The following is a 23,127-nucleotide window of genomic DNA, read 5'->3' as shown; positions in this document are numbered from 1 at the left end:
ATTTATAGTTACACCTTTTCAATTCAGATCAAACTACATGTTTCCAATTATATAGTAATCTCTTACATTATTTATACATGTAAAATAAAATAATAAAAGAAAAATGTAGGAATAATACACATAAAAAAAATAAAAGTATTGGTAAGACACACACACTGTGAGAATCGAACCAACGATCATTTACATGTTTTTTTTTAATATTTTCAATATGAGGACCACCTTTAACCAAAGTTATCTAAATGTAATGAAGTGCAGTCATATCCTAATAAAATTATTCAGAAGTTGTTTTTCTGGTAAAGGATGGTCTTTTGCTACAGTTTGTTATTGTTGAGGGGGGTGCCTCAGTATTTACTATATTCTCAATATAAACTGACCGATTTTTGTACCTATCATGCATATGAGGGAACTTAACAATGTATTTAAAAAATCAGCATTAGAATTGGCGAAAGTGACAATCAAATGCGCTATGGCTCTTTTCTAACACAAATGTCAATACACTGTAAATATGAAGCTTCTCGATTACTGAGATTCCAAATTTCGATTTAATTAAAATATCACTTGTGTTGTTGATCGGTCACTTTTAATGAATACGGCAAATATCGAGCTTTGACAATTGAATATGAGTACAGGCTTCATTCAAAATAATCACGAATAATAATCGTAATCTGCAGAATCTCTGCTTTCAGGCTTCCAAATTGTCGTAAGTTCTTGCACACCCGCATTGATTTTCTCCAACAATTCACGGTCATGTTCCTTTTTAAGCCTTTCTATGATATCATCTTCATCCTTCTCTTTTAAGATGAGATTTTCAATGTAAATTAAATTATCCATGTACTTCTTCTTCGTGAAGGTTTCTAATCTTTGGCAAATACCGGCCATTAAAGACCACGTGTCATCGAATTCTGTCTGAGAAGTGGACGCTGAGCTCACGTGTCCCGTTAAACTGTTTCGCATTAACCGAATTCTCTCGATATCATCACCCACTGTAGTCTCTCCCGGTGCAGGCATCTTGTTTTGTCCCCATCTGCCTTTTGTTGGTTTAGGGATCTTTGAGCAAACGTTTCTGATTATCTTATATGATAAGGAAATATCAAAATTCTTATACCCAGTATGTTGGGCGTCTTGCAAGAGACGTTCTTGCTCTGGGTACAGCTGTAATTTAGTTGGAAGTGATTGAACCTTTATATAACAAACAGTAGGAAGGATTTCTAACTCGATGATGTCTTTATATGCCTGATTCAACACATCGTTTGTTGCCATTCCAAGTTTAGCAAATCTTGATCGGCCATCTAAGTTTGGTCTGGGAGCTACTGGCACTGTGGGACAACTGGAATTTCTCTGAAAACAAGATTTCATTTTCAATCAGTAGATTTAGGAAAGCAAATGAGAGGGGAAAAGTATAGATAAGATAGATTCATTGATATGTGATCAGTTATGTGTTAATACCTACACCTACAATGTTTTTAAAAATGAAAGATGTTATCCGAAAGCAAATATCTGGTAGACTGCAATGATCGAGATTAAAATTTTGATTCTTTCCTGCAAGCCTCATTAGAGACAATTTCACTTTGATAAACACATCCATCATGACTTTCTCATTTGTTCTTACATTCACACAACCATTTCAAGGATATTAGAAGAATATGCATGATGTTCAAGTAATCAATTTTTTTATTGTATTGAAATAGAATAGAAAAATCGCTTCTTATTGCAATCGCTAATTCACCTTCCATATTACAATATGGAATTTTTGCAATTTTGATGTGCAAGAACGCCATCCAATTCAATATCCAAAATCATTATCCGAATACGATCGATTATTAAACCTAACCAGATCGAGTAATATGTATTGGTCAAGTAAACCTAACATTCCTTAGTCAGTTTCAATATAAAAACAACTGCCTACAACTGTTTTGAATTCCAAAAGGTACTAATTGTACTCTTTTATTATTTGACCTGCTTTTATATTCCTATGAAGTAGAATTTATTTAAAATTCTAAGTGAAAAGAGATTCTACATATTTTAATTCTACATTCACACATATATATATATATATATATATATATATATATACAATGTATATATCGACATTCATCAAGTAACAATAGCTATTTTCATTGGTATTTCAACTTACTATATCCCACTGGGCTTGGAATAGAAAATACTAGGGTCTAAAACATCTGTTTTATATCATTCTGGTTTTTTTTATTCCTATAATTGATAAAACCATAACCATATTTCGGCAAACTAACAACTTATAAATTTACTAATTTACATACTGATCTGATCACTTGGTCAGTTGAGCTAATATAATTTTACTTACATCTTCCCAAAATCCCAAAGTCCATTGAACATCTATCTTGTGTTTTCCTTTCCCAATAGGACAATTGCATTGACTTCCAGAAAGTTCATTCTCAGGAATAAAAGTTAGATCCTTTTCACAGCAGAAAAGATTAAGGCATTTGTAACCTTTTTGAAAGGTTTTCTTCTCATTAAATGTTGCTGTCAATTCTGTTAAGGCAGTTTGAATGGATTTTCCAATTTTGCAGGAAACCTTGAGCTGTAGATCATTAATCCGCAATACCTGCACCTGGATATCGTTATTTATTATACCAACGGTAACTGTGTGATTTTCGGTTTCGAAAATCGCCGCTGTGTGATACAGACATTGACTTTTGTACCCATCGAGCTGAACTTTCCACTTCAGGAAACTCATGCAATATGCAATAAGCCTGTAGAAGACAAACATGGCAAAGGAAGTAAATCGAAAACACAGAATGGACGATTTCTCTAGTGTCTGTTTTAAGAGACCGTGTGTGAAAGGCTTTTTATTCATGCAGGGGACATACCAGGAGGATTCTCCTTCAATGCTGACTAACATCCGTAATCTCTCCATGTATGACATAAGTATTGTCTTATGTTCTATATATGACGATTCTTCTTTCCACAGAGAATCTAACAGTGGATTGCTCAGATGTCCCGTCGCATTGAAATGGTTCCAATCTTCTATATATCTTCGTTTGCAGTCCCTGTTGATGTGTTCCTTGTCAGCAATAAGCTTACTGAATGCGTTAGAAAACCACTGTATGCCTAGAACTGCGTGGGTTCTCAGTCCCTCCTCCTTAAAAAAGAGTAACAATCCATGTCCATGGAAAAAAGACAGAAAATCAAATATTTCTTCTTGACTTTTCAATTGATATTCTTCTGAAAGTTTCTTATTCTCTTTGTTGATGTCACTAATTGACAAGATAGGCTTTTCCTTTGTTTGTAAGAGATGTTCAAGAAGTGCCCAGGCTGATGGAACTTCTAATTTCGTATCCATGCCTTGTGATACTACTTCAGAAATTGATTTTTTTAAACTGTGCAGAACATGCTTCGCTTCCTCATTCATCTCTATTAGTCCTAATGCAAAGTCCCTGTCATAAAGCCTGGTCTTATCATCCTCTGGTACTAATGTCCAAAGAGTCTCCCAAAAAGAGTCTTTTTCCTGTTTTGAAAATATTGAAACCAGTCATCAAAATTGGTTCTCAATTTCCTGGACAATACCGACAAAAATCATGTAAAATGAATTACTTGCTAAGGGCATACTCAACGTTTTAGAACGTTATCGTATTTTTCCCTGGATTTAAAAAGTTCCAATACTTGAAGGAACAATGTGATACAATTTTAATGTCTATATATACCGTTGTACACTTCTTCTAAAACAAATATGGATACACTACATCTAGAATATAATTTTGTAATTTTCAAAACCTGCTAATTTTTTGTCTATGAACATCTGTTGGCACTACAATTTTAAATTTATAATATCTTGAAAAACTATAAGTAGGTACGATACGTTGCATATGTCCTTAATGACTATAGCTTCGCAGGACGTTCATTGATTGGTCGAGCCATAGTGATCGAGTCAAAATATATCTCCCATAAAAAAATAGGAATTTTGATAGGGCCATAGCAGAAAGAGTTTTGATGAAGCAAATGTAAAATATGAGTCAAAAAGATTCTTTTTATATTGGACCAGTCATGGTAGCCAAGAGGTCGTCTAGAGCGTTCGCTTCGTGATCCTAAGGCCCAGGTTCAATTATCGTTCGCGGTGCCGCGTCATACCTAAGACATGAGCATAGGTAGTAACTGTTCCTTCGCCAAGCGCTCGACACATGAAGTGAAAGACAAGGGTCTTTCAGATAAGACCTTAAAGACGTAGGTCCCGTGTCACTGTAGGCGTCGGCACGATAAAGGTCTAAATTTGAAGCCTTCAAGGGCATACCGGGACGTCTCTATATAAGTGAAAAATTCTCGATAGGATTGTTAAACAACATACAATTAATCAATCCTTTAAATTGCATCACTGTGATTTTAACGTTTAAATGAAAAAAAAACAAGAGGCCAATGGGCCTTATAGATCACCTGAGCATTATGCAACAACTTAACAACAATTGACTTTGGTTCATGTTTTAAACTAGACATCATGGCATTCACAATTTTGAAAGAGGGACCATTTCTAATCATAACTATACACTTAGCATGTTTAGTTTGGTTACTTAATACGGATATACAGAGTAGGGGAACAAAAAAATGCATTTCGACTAATCAGTAATATTCAGAAATAATCAGTATGGTGCCACTACCACGCATGAATCCCTGATCCTTGGTCCATACATTTCCCAATTTTGGAAAAGGCACACTTGCTTATCAAAAATATTTGATTAATTAAAAGGAGAAGATTTCAATCAATTAATTCATTTTCAGTTTATAAGTAGAGACCCCCCCCTCCCTCTATGGTACCCCTGACCAAGGGGCGTTGAGAAATTCACAATTCAGGAAGAATAGCCCTTGCTCATCATAGCTATAAAAGAAGGAGCAGAGAAGATTTTCAAACAATTTCTGCATTTTCTCTATAGAATCAAAAGAGCCCCACCGTAACATCAGAACCCCTGACCCTGGGACCATAAAATTCATAATTTTGAAAGAGACAATCTTGCTCGTCATAACTATATACTAAGTTAGTTTACTCAATACTCAGGAGCAGAGAAGAACATTTTCAAAGAATTCATGTATTAATACTTCACAATATAATCAATTTAGCCCCACCCTTACACCAGAACCTCTGACCCTGGGGCCATAAAATTCCTTAATTTGGAAGAAACATTCTTGCTCATCATAACTTTTCGTTAATTTGCATTTGGTACTTGGTACTTAGTTAATTTGTTAAATACCCAGCAGCAGAGAAGAAGATTTTCAAACAAATTCTGCATTTTCTCTTTATAATCAATAGAGCCCAGCCCTAGCACTAGAACCCCTGACCCTGGGGCCAAATAATTCACAATTTGGCAAAAGACATTCTTTCTTATCCAAACTATGTACTTATTTAGTTTATTTGATACCAAGGAGCAGAGAAGAAGATTTTTAGAGAAATAATACATTTTCACTATATAATCAATAGAGCCCCGTCCTAGCACTAGAACCCATAAACCTGGGACCATGAATTTCACAATTTTAGTAGAGGACTCAATGCTGATTACAATCATAACAACAGTTTGACTGCTTGATGTCCAGGAGTAAGAAGAAGATTTTTAAAGATTGCATTAATTTTAGTGGTTTTGGCCCCACCCCTCAGGCCCCTGGGGACAGGAATCATGAAATTCACAATTTTTGTTTCCCTTCACCCATAGATGCTTTGTACCAAATTTGGTTGAAATTGATTGAGTGGTTTCAGAGAAGAAGCTGAAAATGTTCAAATGATAACGCACGACGCACGGCGAACGACGACGGACGAAAACGGATAGCAATAGGTCACCTGAGTTTACTCAGTTGACCTAAAAATCAAGCAGCTGCTATTCAACGTATTCTTTCTCAAACTTTAACTCCAACATTGGTAAATAGTAAATATTTTTTTTTAAAAGTAATTAAAGGTTATTTATCGGATGATACTTTGATGCAATTTACTAGGGATACTTTACTGTTTACGTGTTAGGAAACAGTCATCAAACAACTGTGAAATACCTCTCCCGTCTTGCCTTCTGTATGCGTAGCCACCGCAAGAACTTGTGCAGAAGGTCCACTAAACGACTTTATGGAGTCAAGCCAGAAGTCAAGATAATCTAAAAACAAATTGTATAATATGCATTAAGAATAACACATACACACATGCACCCTCCCTTAAACACATTAACGATATACATTGTATGTATATATAAAATCACTAAAAATGACCAACGATACGAACAAAAAAAATTGTCAAATTTTCGGGACGCTCTGTCTCTTCTTCAGAACCAAGAAAAAAGTTATAAAGTGATAGGAACAAAGGAAAAGAGAACTACTAAATGTTACATGTTAAATTCAAAAATTTATAACAAATAGTTAAAGGAGAAATCAAAAACGCTATAAAATACGTCCGGTTTGTCAGGTGTACTCGATTCATTTTGATTTTGACGAACTTAAGGGATACTGGCAAATTGAGGATAAAGTTAACAAACGGAAATCGGTCTTAAAAACAAAACAAATTAAAACAGAAAGTTTGCAAAACACATAAAATTGAGAAAATTCAGCAGTTGCATAAAATACCTATTATAGGCTTAAAGAAGGATATGGAAATAACGAACAGTATTCAATCTCAACGTCCATTAAACAAATATACAAAATAAGAGCAGAGCAAACACGGACCTCCGAAACATCAGAGGTGGGATCAGGTGCCATGGAGGAGTGAGCATCCCCTGCCGACCGGTCACACCCGCCGTGTGCTCGTTGTCATAATCAGGAAATAATGGAAAAAATCCGTGGTCAATTCAGTGTATAAATAATGGACTAACAATTGGTATGAAAAACGTCAGTCAGCATTTCGTTCAATGATAAATTGTATTTGCTGACAAGGTCATTGTATCGACCATAGAATTTACGAAATCATGACTTTAAACGAGACTGTTGATATTCTTGTTTCATCAACTTGCTTGTCAATAATTTACCTCGTTTAAGAAATTGTTCATACGTAGAGCATGCTCTTGCGTATCGAATCAACCAGCATCCCCAGTAGATTGGTCACTTGGGCTGCGTATCCGTACCAAATAATAACTGGTTAAAAACGGTTATTGTATTTGATGAAATGCAATTATTCCGCCGAAATATAGTCCCTGCTAGATTTCATTCAGTTTTAGATAACTTTTTTTTTTATAGTTTTAATTTTGAAAAATAATACTTTCCACAAGATCGTACTGTAGATCTTTGTTATAACAAAACAATTAAACAATATTTAGGAATTAAGAATTCAGTCTTTTCATGAATATTGATGAAGGAAGTGCGTAAACAGTAGGCCTATATATAGAAACACATGTCCACGGGAAATGACAACGAGGTATGTTGCATTTTGACAACAATTACTAATACAAGGTTAATATGCGTCATAACAGAGAAGATGGTTGATACTGAATACTAAAAGATATAAGTACCATTAAGTAAGACGCTTTCCATCCACATTAAAAGTGAGTAGTATCTCAAACGGCCTACATTGTTTTCTTAACGCCACGTGTGTTTATCAATCTAAAAGTAGCGACGGCGTCACGTGATGGATTTATTTAAAAATAGCTGTTTTTCTTTCCTTGCAGGATAATAAAAAATTATAATTTGATAACTTTGTAACGCGTTTAATTTTAATGGTGTAATTAACAGTATTTTCGTAACTTTTATTGATAAACAAATTATATCAATTTCCAATCGTATTTCAACGGGCGCAAGTTATAGTGTGTATACTTTTAAGCATCTACATTTATTCAGAAACCCTCCTTAAGGTGGCTTCTTACATCCACAGTTTATTTTAGATTTCAATACAGCACCACTTACAATGATGATATCAAATATCCAGATAGGGGTATTGATATCATAAACATTTTTTATAGAATTTTGTATTTTTTGTCTTATTTTAATCAAATGTTTTATTTCAAGTTTATTTTTAACAGAATTTCAAAAATTTCAGAGATGGACATATTAAAACATTTTATACTGGAAAAGGATTGCCCACAAGAAATTTTTAAAAAGTTCATTAATTAAGCAGTAATTAATTAACAAAGATCGCATTGAAGTCTACGGAAAAAGCGTTTTTCAAAATAAAAATTCAAATAATTTGAATATAAAAAAAATCCTGTGGTGGAAAGATGCATTGAAATATCAAAAATATAATGATAATTGAAAACAATTTCTTTACCTGCTAAATTTTTTAAAATTGATTTTTTTTATTAATAAAAAAGGGGGATAACTCTCATCAATACTCAAGGTCATGAATTAGGACACATCCCACTAAACATACTTATACTAATAAATGGGAAGTATGTCTAAATAAACTTGGTATTTAATGCCTAAATATCTTTTATGTCTTCAAATTTCATTGAATTTCTTCCTATTAGGGACTAAAGACCTTAAGATAAGTACACACAGTGAAAATACCCTAAAATACCTAATAATTATTTTATTAGAAAAAATAATTTTCCTCTAAAAACAATTGTCATTATTTTTTTAATCTATGCATAAAACATTAAGAAAATGAGTTCTGAGGAGACAGAGAATGTGTTTCAATGAATTACATGTGACAAATTGAATAAAGAATGTTTAAACGAAATGAAAAATCCACTTTAAAAAATATTTGGTATAAAAAGTCCACTTTCAAGAGTTATCTTTCCTAATTACCCAAGACTCAAAACTCTTAGGAACGTTTGACGTTACTTCTAAAATTCAGATCAAAGCTTTAAATGCCAGAGTATACATTTAAATAAATATAGCAAATATATAAATTAACACCAACACAGTAAATAGTGCAAGTAAATAACTTTTTAATTTCAACAAGGTTGTAGATTATAACTCGAATTTCATCCATACAAACATGTCATTGATTAATAGAGCTCACTGCATGCATCGCTATAAAATTGACATTACTTGTTTTGCGAAGATTTGACTGTTGTTTTCTTTTGTTTCTGCGTAAAAGTAATTCTTCTTGGTTAATGCATAATGAATCCGTTACTTTGTTTTCACTCCTATAACACCGCATGTTTCATCTATATTTAAAGCGTTTTAAAGGTCGGGGTCATATTATTGAGGTATTTATACAATTCATCCCCAGAGGAAACCGGTCGACACAATGGAGTTTTTTTTGTGTAGTACGTTATCAAAAAGTGGTGTTATGAGCCTCCTTAACGAAGCCAGTAACTTGTTAAGCAAAAGCAAATGAAGAGCATATATGAAAACGCAATAAAGAATCTTTGGATTGTGTGTGTAAAATTAAGTGATAAAGATGTTTAAATTTACGAGTTCTATTTCTATTGAAAAAGCAGCTGTCAATGGTATCGAAAACCCTGGACTGAATTTATATTGGGAAGGGAATGGGTATAAAGCTGAAAAATCGTAAGTTTTTAAAAGCTGTTGATTTTGGTAAAACCTTGTGATATAAAATTGTGCAAATGTTCCTTGGAATTTTAAGGTATCTACATCTGATTTACATCACTTCTTGAATATATTGTTGCACAGTACTCCTGAGGTTTCTCCGTCACAGAATCACTACTGATAATATTTTAGAGAGGCATGAAGAAGGAGGTTTCTTTGAACATTTACTGGAACTCGCTATGTATGATTTTTAAAGCAAATAGAAAAGGAAATATAGTACAATAGTTCTCAAGGGAAACATGTTAAAAAATAAAGAGTTTCTTTCTATTTCTTTAAATAAATATTCTGGCATGTCATACTCAATGCATCATGTTTGACCTTCTTTTATTCAAGAGAACATGATTTTTCAGTTAAAATATTTTAGATTCTTGCTTCCGGATTCAAAACGTACCTTTGTATGTCCACGTAGAGAAGATGGAGCCCTGACATTCATCTCTGTCACTACAAACGAAGTTTTCGAAATCTTTACTCATATCTAACACTAGAACATAGAATGCTTCTGATCTCATGTAAATCTGATGACAAGCATAATAAGCAAATTGTCCAGCAAAGTCAATCATGGTGACACTTATTTCATTTTCCTTGTCATCCAATATTTTTTTCAAAACATCCCTTGCTAATTGTTGATCAATACCGTCATTTTCTCCGGCATGCATTTTTCTTCTTTTATTTTCTGTAGGCTGTTGATCATCTGTTTCATTTTTCTGTGAACCCGGTTCAGTATTCTGCCTTGCATTTAATTCTTTTCCAGTACTCTGATCAACCTTATTGTTTTCCAAGCTAGAACTGTTTTCAGTTTCTATCCCCATTTCAATATTCACTGAGTCATCATTGGGGTCTGATCCCATCTGTTGAATCTCAGATGCTGGAATTCTGATCAATGGTTTCCTTAAGAACTCATCGTCCGTAGCTACAATACATGTACATATATTTTACAAAAATATAGATATTTTAAGACCATTTAATTTCATGTTTTGGCGATATTCAGCTCAAATCGAAATCGGTGATCAATTTTTGTAAACAAGATGATTTTGAAAGAAAATTTAAATTTTGTCTATAAGATAATAAATAAATATGTTGCTTACTCTGTAAAGATTGAAAACAAAGGACCATATTCTATAATGCCCCCAAATTCAAACTTTGATGGAGAAATATAAAGTGTTATAAAACAGGGTGATGTTCATTTAGATTACAAAGCACTGAATATTTAAAAAAAAACTGACGTTATATGTTCGATGTGTCAACAGAAAAAAAACCTCCAAATTTCCATGATTTATTCAGAAAAAACTTAGTATTTTTAATATTATGTGAAATATAAATATTGATCAAGCAGACCTGTGATATATGAATTTGATGGATAAAACCCCTATAAAATCCGAATAGTTTGTGACGTCATAAAACAAAAAGGTCCAATTAAATTCTTGAACACAATGATATTTTTTATTAAATAAGATTTCTCTTAAATATATTCACTTAATGCCGACTATAGTTTTATTGTGTGAAAACTACAATAGCGAAAATCTTCATTTTTTTTTTACCATATATAAATGTCATTAGCTTCAGTACATGTACATGCAAAGTTTGAGGAAAATCTACTGTCCAGGTATTTTTTGAGGGTCCTTTATAAATACAGGTACATTTACTATAGGATTAAATTGATATAGGAAAATGCCAATATTTAGCACTTTAAAATCTTCATTTTTCTCTGATCAGAAAAAAAGTGTCCGGGTGAGATTTCAGTCCCATTTCCAACAGTTCGTTGGATCTTAAGATTGCCGAAATAAATTTAACAAAATTAAAGAAAGGAGGCATAACTAATTGGGCAAATTTGCAAAAATATATTTACGTTCATTAATTATTCAAATTAACTAGAATATTTTTTAAAAAGAATAATTATATTCATAGCTGGTTGAAGAACACTACCTGATAAATCTCCGTTTTTCACAGAAAAGATGTGTTCGTAGAAATGGAGTCCTCTGGTTGATTTTATTTCTTTGATTTCATTGAGACTTTTCCCCATCAGTCTGTATAGAAGTGTCGTTTTCCCTGCTCCTTCACATCCAACCACAATCCCACGTACATGACGAACTGTTGTCTTCCCATTTTTCATGTATGCCATAAATCTTTCAGGATGGATATTTACAGCATCTGAAAAAAATCATCCAATCAGATTAAGAATCTCCATTAAGTTAAAATTATTAATCCGCTAGGTCATTAGTTGAAATAGCTTTTGAAATTGGTTATCTATTTTTGTATACATAACGTATTTTAGAAAGGTTATGATAACATATATTTAAGCTCTTATTATACCCGCACTTTCTAAAGAAAGTTCGGGTATATGTTGTTACGAATGTCCGTCTGTCCGTCTTTTTGTCACACTTTTCTTCTCTGAACTCCCCCTATATTTTACATAGTAGCCTAATTATCTTTTTGGGGATTTTTTTTTAGTCTTTTTCTGCAAAAGACCCTGTCTTTCCTAAACTCTTTCTACATTTTACAAAGTAGCCTAATTTTTTTTCTTATCTTGTGTTTACCTGGCCGATTAATGTTTATTAAATGGTATCAACACCCACGGTTTCCATCGCCTTAGGGTAGAAAACCATTGCATGTTATTTAGGTATATCAGTGTTCACATCATTGAACATGTTGGTCAACAATGACCCTAACTTCAATTTACCGGTATGTAATGCAAAAATAAAATCGATAAATGAAATGTGTATGAATTTCTTTCAGGATTAATTAATTTTGAACATAATCTGATGGTTTCATTCTGGTGATTTACAGATGTACATTCTAACAAATAAAATTAAAAAGTAATGTAGAAATAGAGAAATTTACAATGATTAAATTGATATGTCAGTAAAAATAATATTGACTGAAAAATAATACTTGTCAAAATAAAATAAAAAAGAATTTTCTAAAAGCCCCCAAAAATCCCTTCGAGTATCCCGATAGTATGGACATTAGCAATATAACGATGAAATCTATTTGAATTAATTTACGTTTAATATTCTGTATAAAAAAATAAATACGGAAGCAGTATCAATCACAGAAAATAAAGAAACTGAATTATTGTGATACCCGATAATTGTGATTATATATTCATTTGCAGTTCAATTCATACATGTACGTGTGGAAGCCTACTTCCTTTAATAATTTTAATTATGTTCCCCAAACGAAGTTGGGGAACATATTGTTTTTACTCTGTTTCTTATTAAGGTCTTCCGTCTTCACGGAAGACCTTATAGTGATTCAATTGGTTCTTCTTATTATTATTCTATTATTTCTTATTTATTATTAAGGTCTTCCGTCTTCACGGAAGACCTTATAGTGATTCTACTGTTTCTTATTATTATTCTTTTTTTGACCAAAATTTTGTGCAGGCGATTTCTCGAGAACTATTCAGCCGTTTTAAATGAAATTTTCAGGAATTATGCGTCATTATATGAATTTTATATAAAATTCCGTTTTTCGGAAAATTCGCTTCTGGTGCCAAGTTATGGACAATTTCCTGATTTTAAAATGCCATTTTGTCGCCCCTTTTTGTTGAAAATGACTAAAGATATGAACTGGAGACTTATTGGAGACGATAGTTCGTGACTTTCTGGTTTGCAGAATTACCTTTTCGTGCGTCGTCAATACTTCCGCTCGTCACCTTATGCAAATTAAAAAAATCATATTTTCTAACTTTTTTTGTTTTTCAATATTTTTCATTCATTTTTGGTATGTTAATAGAAATCTTTCTTATAATGCTCACTATATAATTTGTTTGAATATTGATAAATCGAAACTCTAGATATTAGCATTTAAACATTTGAAGCGGGTCCAAGATGGCGGCTGTCTCTGTCAACTCCGACATTTCGCAATAGGGGTTTACGGAGTCAGCCGAGCGTTTGCTTGAACGAAAGTAAGACAAGGAAAAATAAAATGTAAAGGAATACTTGAATTGTCACGTTGTAGTTCCGTTGCAATTCTGTGTCGAACTTTGTTCCTTTTAAACGTCTTCTATAATTGGTTTTGGCTGGTTCTCAAAGTAGAAAAAGAAAAGACTAAATGTGAAAATGAAATTCGATACCTAATACCGGTACCTTCTGATTTTCAACACGTGAAACACGGGATAGTTCACTTAGGGGAAAAACAGGAAATTTTAAAAAGTTAAAAATGCACAACTGTTTCACTGCTTTTGTGTTACTTGCTTATATACAATATGAAACTTGTAAAATGTGTTAATTATGCTGTCTTCACCTTGATATTTTAGGTATAAGAACGTTCTTTTTTTCTTTCCGTTGAAGCTATCACACCTAATAAATGGAACATTCCAAAGAAAAGGTGCAAAGATTTACTCGTGGCGTTTGACGCAAAATTATGAATAGTAATTCGCCTTTCATTATTCTTAGACAGATGTACTGTTGCAGAAGTATATACAAATACATTTAGAGCTCTAGTCCCAATAGCGTAATATAGTAAGCGCATTGCATTTTCACACTGGCAATTCGGGTTTAATCCTATTTGTTTCCATAAAAAGTTTGATCACTTTTTTTCAGCTCGATTTTGCCTTTTTTTCAGAATCAGACGGAAGACCTCTCGTTGCTCGCAACGAGTTTCTTTTCTAGTTAAGGTCTTCCGTCTCAACGGAACACCTTATAGTGATTCTATTGTTTCTTATTATTATTATTATTAAGGTCTTCCGTCTTCAGCGGAAGACCTTCTTGTTATTCTTAGGTTTCTTTTCCACTTTTATTATTCTTTTTTTTCTTACCGATTTTGTGCACGCGATTTCTCAAAAACGGCTCGATGGATTTCAATGAAACTTTCAGGACTTATGTTACATTACTTGAACCTTATGCATTTTTTTCCCATTTGATGACGTCACTTCCGGTTTGGAAATATTGCCGATTTTATGATTTTTGAAGGGTCAGTTTGTCCGCAGACTTTCTCTATAATGGCTCATGATAGAAACATGAAATTTTCAGGTATGATAGACCAAAGTCTGTAGATATGTATAACGTATTTCATTTTAATCAGAAGGGCCGCACGTCGGCGCTCGCTATGGCCCGAAAATAGACGTATCACGAATTTCAAAATTTGTAACACTTTTTCGAAGATATCTTTTTACCTAAAAAATATTTTGTTAAGACATATAGAGCAAAAGAAGTGCAGCATTTTAAGATCTTTCAAATGATATCTCAAAAAAAGGACTGGCCCCTTAAATAAGGGGCCTAGAGGGACCGAAACTTTTTTCTTTATATCTCAAAATTTATAAAGAATTTGTAATATGTCAAAGAAGCAAAGTTGTTCAAAAGGTCAAGCTCAATCTATTGGCGTCGTCAAAATTCGTCCGGCGACGTCACTTCCGGCCAAACCGGAAGTAGTCTGAAAATACGTATTTTTGCCGTTTATGACAAGTTTTGGGGTAACAAATGTCTCTGGGGGCATAAAAATTAATTTTCTGTCCGTCGTCGTCACTTCCAGTCAGACCGGAAGTTGCTAAAAATGGCTTATTTTTGCATTAATTAACATACTTTTAGAGGATTCAAGCTATTTGGGGGCGTTATTTCGCATTTTTGTTATAAATAAAATCTACTTCCGGTCAAATAGGACGGAAGACCTACTCGTTGCGTTGCAACGAGCTTTGCTCTAGTTATTATTATTATTATTATTATTATTCTTTTTTTGACAAAATTTTGTGCAGGCGATTTCTCGAAAACCATTCAGCGGTTTTTCATGAAAGTTGCACAAAAAATGTGTCATTATATGAAGTTGTTACATCCGAAAAGAAATTTGAAAAAATCGCTTCTGGTGCCAAGTTATGGACAATTTCCTGATTTTAAAATGCGATTTTGTCGCCCCTTTTTGTCGAAAATGGCTAAGGATATGATATGAAGACTTATTGGAGATGAAAGATCATGACTTTCTGGTTTGCAGAATCGCATTTTCGTGCGTCGTCAGTACTTCCGGTCGTTACGAGGTGCAAATTAAAAAAAATCATATTTTCTAACTTTTTTGTTTTTCAGTTTTTTTCATTTATTTTTGGTATTTTAATAGAAACACTCCTTATAATGCTTACTATATAATTTGTTTGAATGTTGGTAAATCTAAACTCTAGATATTAGCATTCAAAAATCTGAAGCGGCTTCAAAATGGCGGCTGTCTCAGTCAACGCCGACATTTCGCAATAGGGGTTTACGGAGTCAGCCGAGTGTTTGCTTTAACGAAATTAACATAAAAATAAATGAAATGTAAAAGACTACTTGGATTGTCACGTCGTAGTTACGTTACAATTCTGTGTCAAACTAACGTCTTCTATAATTGGTTTTGGCTGGTTTTCAAAGTAAAAAAAGAAAAGACTAAATGTTCAAATGAAATTTGATACCTAATATATTTTGTGCATCACGGAAAAACAGATCTTATACTCATAAGTAATACTTTCTCAAACAAGAATATCAATTAATTTTGTCAGTATAAATATTAATCACTGTTTTTTCCTATGCACATTTGTGTCATTTTAAACTAATAAATTAGACAAAAATAATAAAACGATTTTTTTTAAGATCGCTTCATGGAGTTTATTTTAGCATTCTTGTCTCAATGACCTGATTCAAGTTATTGAGCATAAATGATAAAGGATTGCTGACCGTCGTAGGGCGAGTCATATTTTCCGGCGAAACTTTTCAACCTTTTTCGATGAACTATTCGGGATAGTTCACTTTGAGGATAAACAGATATTGAAAAAAAAATCACATCTGTTTCACCGCTTTAGTGTTACATGCATAAGTACAATATGGACATTGTAAAAAGTGTTAAACATACTCTCTTAACTTCGAATCTTAGGCTATAAGAACGTTTTTTTTTTTAATTTCATTGAAGCTATCACACCTATTTGATAGAACATTCCAAAGAAAGGGGCGAATATTAACTCGTGGCGTTTGGCGCTAAAATTTGAATAGTGACCCGCCTTTCATAATTTTAAGAGAGAAGCACTGTTTCGTTGATATATACAAGTAGATTTAGAGTAGAGGCCCCGATAGCGTAATATTTAGTGCGTTGGAATTTCATGTGGCGACTTTGGTTCAATCCCCCTTGTGTGCAAATCTTTTTTTTTTACTTTTCAGCTCGATTTTACTTTTTCTTTCCAGAATCGGACGGAAGACCTCTCGTTGCTCGCAACGAGTTTCATCTAGTTATTATTCTTTTTTCTTCTGACCAAATTTTGTGCCGGCGATTTCTCGTAAACTATTCAGTGGATTTCATTGAAAATTTCAGGAATTATAGGTCATTATATGAATTTTATATAAAAATCCGTTTCTTAGAAAATTCGCTACCAGTGCCAAGTTATGGGCAATTTCCTGATTTTAAAATGCAATTTTGTCTTCGAATGTTCTCGAAAACGGCTCAAGATATTAACTGGAGACTTGTTAGAGATGATAGACCATGGGTTATAGATGTGCAATTTTGCCTTCGTTTGCGTCGTCAGTACTTCCGGTCGCTACAGGAAGTGAATTCAAAATGTGCACTTTTTCAACTTTTTTGTTTCTCAGTATTTTTGTTTGATGTAATAGATGGTAATTAAGACCCTACTGGAAAAGCCTAATATGCAATTTATTTAAGAATTGATCAATCGACACACTAGATATTTGCATTTAAAAATCTGAAGTGTGTCCAAGATGGCGGCGGTCTCGGTAAACTCCGCCATTAAGCAAGTCGGGTTCTAGAAGGTCAGCTGAGCGTTTAGATGCTCGAAACTTCTACCAAACAGATTTATGAAATGTAAAGGATTCTTTAGATTGCTACATCGCAATTACGTTACAATGAGTATAGTTTTAATATATGAGGTTTCCTCAAACGTCTATTGAACTTGTTATTGGAAATACGATGACTACAATCTTTTGTTTTGCACCAGAGAAAACTTATTCTAAACCATGGTTATAAGAAATAGATTTTCAAGAAACTTGCCTGACTTAATATTTACTATGTTTCTGAAGTATTACTTGACTTCTGTTTATTTTTCCACGCAGGCTTGTGACATAAAAAATGAATAGAAAAAACCAAAATAAGAAAAAACATTTTTTTTTTTAAAGATTGTTTATTAAAGGTTATATAAATATTCTTGTAATAAATGCAAGTTATTGAACATAAATAGTATCAGATTCCTTGACCGTCGGAGGGCGAGTGTTTTTTTTTTTCAGTGAAACATTCCAGTCTTTTCATGAACGTGTAACTCATCTCCACTTTGGGGGAAAACAGGATACAAAATTCGTGGAAAATCTTACCGAATTTACAGCTTTAGTGTTAATTGGCGGTATACGATATTATGATAAGTATACTTTCTAATGCTCGGAGTTCCAGTTATAAGAACATACATCTATAATTTTCATTGAAGCTTTCACATTCATTCAATAGATCAAACATTTCAAAGGAATAGCGTTAAGAACTACTTGTGACGTTTGGCACGAAATAATGTATCGTGACCCGAATTAAGTAGTAGACAAATGGCGACAATAGTGCAGAAATATATAACATTGGCATGCCTTATATGGAGTTGTATGGAACAAAAAATGAATACATATCAAAAAAAGGAAAGAAAACAGTATCATCTGTTCATCACTAATAGATTATCTATCCTAAAAATTAGGCTACTGTTAAAACTCAAGTAACAAACTCCGATGTGATCATCTTGAGCAAAGTTTGGCAAGGTGGCTGTCATTTTACAATTCCAAACTGAATTTTAAAATTGGTATATTATTAAATTTTATGTTGGAATCAAAAAGATCAATCTCGCGATATTTGAATTTAAATTTGAAGCGGGTTCCCAAAGGTGTAATGGGTACCGCAATTTTCACTCTGGCGACCCGGGTTCGATCCCCCGTGTAAGAATTTTCATGAAAGCATGTGCATGTGCGCGTGCAGCAAGCTGATTGGCTGAAACTTTAAATGGCAATATCTCCTTTGTTTTTTTGACGAAATTCTTGGAAATTTAAAATATAGTCATGCATTAGGATACCCTACAAAATGATATGAAAAAAAAATCATAAAATCACGCGCATGCACGTGTGCTGCAATCTGATTGGCTGAAACTTTAAATGGCTATTTCTCCTTTGTTTTTGACGAAATTCTTTGAAATTTAAAATATAGTCATGCATTAGGATATCCTACAAAATGATATAAAAAAACATGAAATCACGCGCATGCACGTGTACTGCAATCTGATTGGCTGAAACTTTAAATGGTTATAACTCCCTTGTTTTTCAACCAAACAGGATGGGATTTAGAAGATAGATAAAGATAATGATCTCCTACAAGAAGGTATGATCATCATGCACGTGCACGCACGTGCGTGCATTTCAAACGAGTATATTTAAAAATACTCTTGAATGAGTGATTTTTATTACTTTTGGACTGAATGCTATAATATATAGTATATTAAAATATATAAATAGTGTAGACAAGATGATATGGTCATAACGCACATGCATTCACATGCGCATGGGTGCAATGCTAAAAATTGAATATAATTGGTATCCTTCTATGAAAACGTTGTTAAAGTACAAAATGCACAGAGTTTGTCTTATTTAATGAAGCTTACAGGGAATATGGCACCGAAAGGGAGTTGGGGGAGCGTTTGGGTACATCTGTAACGGTTCCCGTTACAATTAGCACTAGTTCAATTTGTTTCTAAGCGCATACTGTTCATATATGATCTTTGCATACATGTAAGGAATCCTAGTATACTATACAGAATAAATTTCTACTGCTTTTTATAGTACCAGCTACTAGTATGTTCTAGACTAAAATAGTTATGTATATCTTCTGTTTAATTAGTTTGTAGTAGAGTGCACCAGAACATATTTTTCCGTCAGTCCGGTTTTTAATTTTAGGCAATGTAAAAGAGTTCCCCTCACATGGCAGGTGTTGTCAGATGTTCTTTACTGCCTATTTAGCCACATGTTAGGTAAGTTCTACTTGATGATTTATATCTTAGTGTGTTCTAGACTAAAGTAGTTATGTATATCTTCTGTTTAATTAGTTGTCTCAGTTTACAACACAGAAATAGGCTGCAAAGGCAGTCTTTGTTTACAGTGTCAGTTTGTATTCCCGCCATTATGAATTCCTTTGTTAGGTTGTTACATTATATGTATTAAACTAGTCCCAGATAGGTTTTAATGTGATTTGAATAATACTCATTTAGAATTCTAAATATCGTTTTGTGATTGGTAGCTGGATTGTGTTATTTAGCAATTATTGCATGTCCTGTACAATCCGGAATGGTCAATTCTAATGTAAAGTCAGACCATGTTAGCTGTATCCGGTAAGGCGCAATATTTTGGATCACTTGGCGCCACTCTCACAATAGTCATTGTAAGTTATCAATGAGAAATGTTTGTAATTGTTGATTTTTAGTCAAAAGTCTTGCTAGTCATAGTTACATGGATGATGTACTGTGTTTTTATTATTACACATTAAAAATATTTTGTTAGGAATCAACACACTTAGGGCTGTACTATACTTTAACTAACATAACAGTAAGCTGAAGTAGCATATGTATTTATGTAGATTTACTTATACTTATCATAAGGATATGTAAGTTAAGTCTGTTTATATATACCAAATTAATTATAGATCATATGCACCATAGTACATGTGCCATCTAGGTTAGAGCCCCCTATAATATTTCTTATTCGTATCTTACATGACACCACTATTTGTTCACTCAATTGTGCTATGCATGTTATTTTATGATTAAGTGCAGTGTGGCAACGCACTTTGAAAAAATTACGCACTTTGAAAAATTGGCGCAAAATCAACGCACTTTGAAGAAAAAAATTTCAAAGTGCGTTAAATTTTGGACCAACTCAACGCACTTTGAAAAAAATTTTCCAAAGGGCGTTAAGAGTCTACATCAATATATTTTACCATGGAGACACTTAATGCACTTTGAAAAAAATCATGTTTTAGTCATGGAAAGATTTTATTTGTTATTTATCTTTCAACAAACTAAGCCTAACCCTAACCTCAAAAATGAATTGATTTACTCCCGTCGTCGAAAACAGGAGAAGACGGGTATAAGATCACTCAGTCCAAATCTTTATCTTTCCAATACATAGGTGTCGGTAACAAACAGGGGAGGGGATAAACCTAAAAAGGGTACGCTGCATTTTCAATGCTTATATGATGTATATATCTTTCCAAAATAAGTGGGGGGGGGGGGGGCTTAGCCACCACCATCCCCTCCCCTGGCCCTATCGCCCAGTCTCGGTGTCTATGCTATACTCAAAGCATTCATATAATTATGTATTTACCTATAACTGGTATGACATTGAAAACTTTCAATAATAAATGAGTTAATTAAAACAGATGAAAACTAGAAATTTTTAAGTAAGTAAAACGTATGAGAGAGAAAGAATTTGTTTAGTTTTGAACAATCAAATTGGCCCCTTTTTATTATGATGAATGCTAAGTTGCTTGAAGCTGTCCTCTGTTATTCGCCCCTATACACCTTTACATCTACTTATCAAAGACTAGAATTAAAAAAAAAGAAACGAATTAATGACCCTTTAATTTTCCCTTTCATTTTATGAAAACCTTTAATATTTAAAACGTCAATATCCCAGGTCCTACAGTGACATCATAAAAAAGTTATCAACCCAGGATCTGTTTTTTATCATACCGATTGTTTGAAGGAATATTGATCAATCTTCACATTTTTTTCAAAGTGCGTTAATATGGTCGATATTAACGCACTTTGAAAAAAAATATTTTTTTTCAAAGTGCGTAAGCTTGGTCCCAAATTTTAACGCACTTTGAAATTTTTTTTCAAAGTGCGTAATTTTTCAAAGTGCGTTGTAACAGTGCAGTCATATGTGTATAACTTGCTTTTCCTTTTGTTGCAGATTTCACGTACACTGCCAGTTTTTGTGTTAATAAATAAGGAAATATGAACCAACTCGTCCCCACATTGTTTATTCCTGAGTAAGCTCAGCCCATTAAATTAATAAACCCCGTCCACTGAAAAGGCTGGGATTGCTTTCTGTATAATTCGTGTCCGCCCTATCATCATCATCTAATTAAGAGTCTCTACCTTCCAAAAACGACTATGCCATTTATCGACAGAGCACGGCTCACTTTTGAAATGCTTCCTGCTTTTTTCCATTTCAACAGTTTGTATCGGTGTTTTTCCCAGACCAACACAATTTTTTTTTACAATGTAGAAACTCGCTGTTCTGTGTCGTCGTGCAGTCATTATTTTTTGCCTATTTCGATGCGGACTAGCAGTCTTCTTTATTCGAGAATAAAGATCGGGATGAATAGCTAATTATCAGAATAACATATTTACAGATACAAATTTTCATGTGTTTTTAATATTTTATGAATTACAGTTCTAAGTAACTTGACTAAAATCTTACAGTAAATTAGTAACAATGATGAAACATGAGAAAAATTCCATAGAAAAAATAGGGGGGTGAGGTGTTTGAAGCATAATAGTATATTATACGTTTTGACTCGCACAATTACTATTGCCAAAACTTAGAATTAAACAGAGACCTTTGAATGGTGCATGATGATAACTTAAAACTTATTTTTATTTATGGGAAAGTGGAAGAATTTGTGATATAATTGTCATTCAAACATAAGGGTTACAAATTACCAGTGCAACATCAATGTATACAAAAAAAAATTAATTTATGCAAATAAATTTTCCTAATAAAGAAACAGAGAGCAAAGTTTCTAGCTTTGAACGAAAACAAATCATGCAACACCAGTTAGATTATTTGCGTACGACTGTCTGCGTGTTGGTTCCTTGACAGGAGTACTAGTCAGATCTATTTGGTTATAAAAAGAGCCACAATAGAAAGGTTGAAAAAAAAAACATGAACGTTAAATAGTAATGCATTCGAAGTCTGGCCCCTGTTGGCCCTTTATATGAGGGACAAGCCCTTATTTCCTCAAATCATCTTAAATACCTCATGCTTTTAAACACTTTTTGTTCAAAAAGTATTCAAAGATTGTTTTTTGTTTTCGAGTTATTTGCAAAAGAAATATTTAGGGACAAACCCTTTAACTCCTTAATGGGGATGTTTAGCGAAAAATGAAAGGTTGCATATTGCTCAGAACATTATGTTGAACATCTTTTGTTCAATATTACTCATCAAAATAATTCTTTCTATCGAGATATAAAATATTTAGCAGTCTGGAACTTTCTGGACCCTAATGATGTACCATACGACATAAAAATCATGATATATAGTTGTAGATGGTTGAGATAAACATCTTTGCTTCAGTAATGTATTACAAAATAATAACAGATAAAGTGTTATCGATTGGAGACTTTTGGCTCTTTTTGGCCCCTAATTTGAGTGCCCAGTCCCTTTCTCTCGATTTTACCTGAAAACTCAAAGAATTTTGAACACGTTTTGTTCAACAACAATTCAGAGATTTGTTTTCGTTTTCGAGTTATTAGCAAAAGAAATATTAAGGGGCCAACCATTGAAGTCCTTAATGGGGATGTTTAGTGAAAAATGACAGGTCGCATATTGTTTAGAAAATTATTTTGAACATCTTTTGTTCAATATTACTTATCGAAATATTTCTCACTTTCGAGATATAAAGCATAAAAAACTTTGCATTCTGGCTCCTTGTGGCCCCCATTTATGTACCATACGACATAAAAACCATAATATATAGTTGTAAATGGTTGAGATAAACATT

The 23,127-nt window shown here is 33.2% G+C and overlaps 1 protein-coding gene across 1 annotated transcript; it reads right to left on the bottom strand.

The window, feature by feature from the left end:
• Positions 1-553: 553 nt before the first annotated feature.
• On the bottom strand, positions 554-11,567 carry LOC134277638 (uncharacterized). Its single transcript, XM_062759969.1, has 5 exons — positions 11,347-11,567; positions 9,815-10,333; positions 6,004-6,101; positions 2,324-3,487; positions 554-1,338 (listed from the first exon to the last, which is right to left on the bottom strand). Exons 1-5 carry the CDS (start codon positions 11,540-11,542, stop codon positions 646-648), a joined length of 2,670 nt encoding a protein of 889 aa, XP_062615953.1. The 5' UTR covers positions 11,543-11,567; the 3' UTR covers positions 554-645.
• Positions 11,568-23,127: the final 11,560 nt, after the last annotated feature.

This window comes from Saccostrea cucullata, unplaced genomic scaffold (assembly GCF_032062105.1).
Source record: "Saccostrea cucullata isolate Sc308-1 unplaced genomic scaffold, CSIRO_AGI_Scuc_v1 ctg6596, whole genome shotgun sequence".
In the NCBI taxonomy this organism is placed as follows: domain Eukaryota; kingdom Metazoa; phylum Mollusca; class Bivalvia; order Ostreida; family Ostreidae; genus Saccostrea; species Saccostrea cuccullata.
Note: the sequence above shows the minus strand (reverse complement) of the source record. Positions and strands in the feature narration are given on the sequence as shown.

What these genes read in the sequence shown, in the direction of transcription:
- LOC134277638 (XM_062759969.1), bottom strand. Translation starts at nt 11,542, where the DNA reads ATGGCATACATGAAAAATGGGAAGACAACAGTTCGTCATGTACGTGGG. An exon ending in CAGAAGGCAAGACGGGAGAG is followed by an intron (nt 3,488 to 6,003) that starts GTATTTCACAGT and finishes TTTTCAAAACAG; the next exon opens with GAAAAAGACTCTTTTTGGGA. An exon ending in CTTTGGGATTTTGGGAAGAT is followed by an intron (nt 1,339 to 2,323) that starts GTAAGTAAAATT and finishes TCTTGTTTTCAG; the next exon opens with AGAAATTCCAGTTGTCCCAC.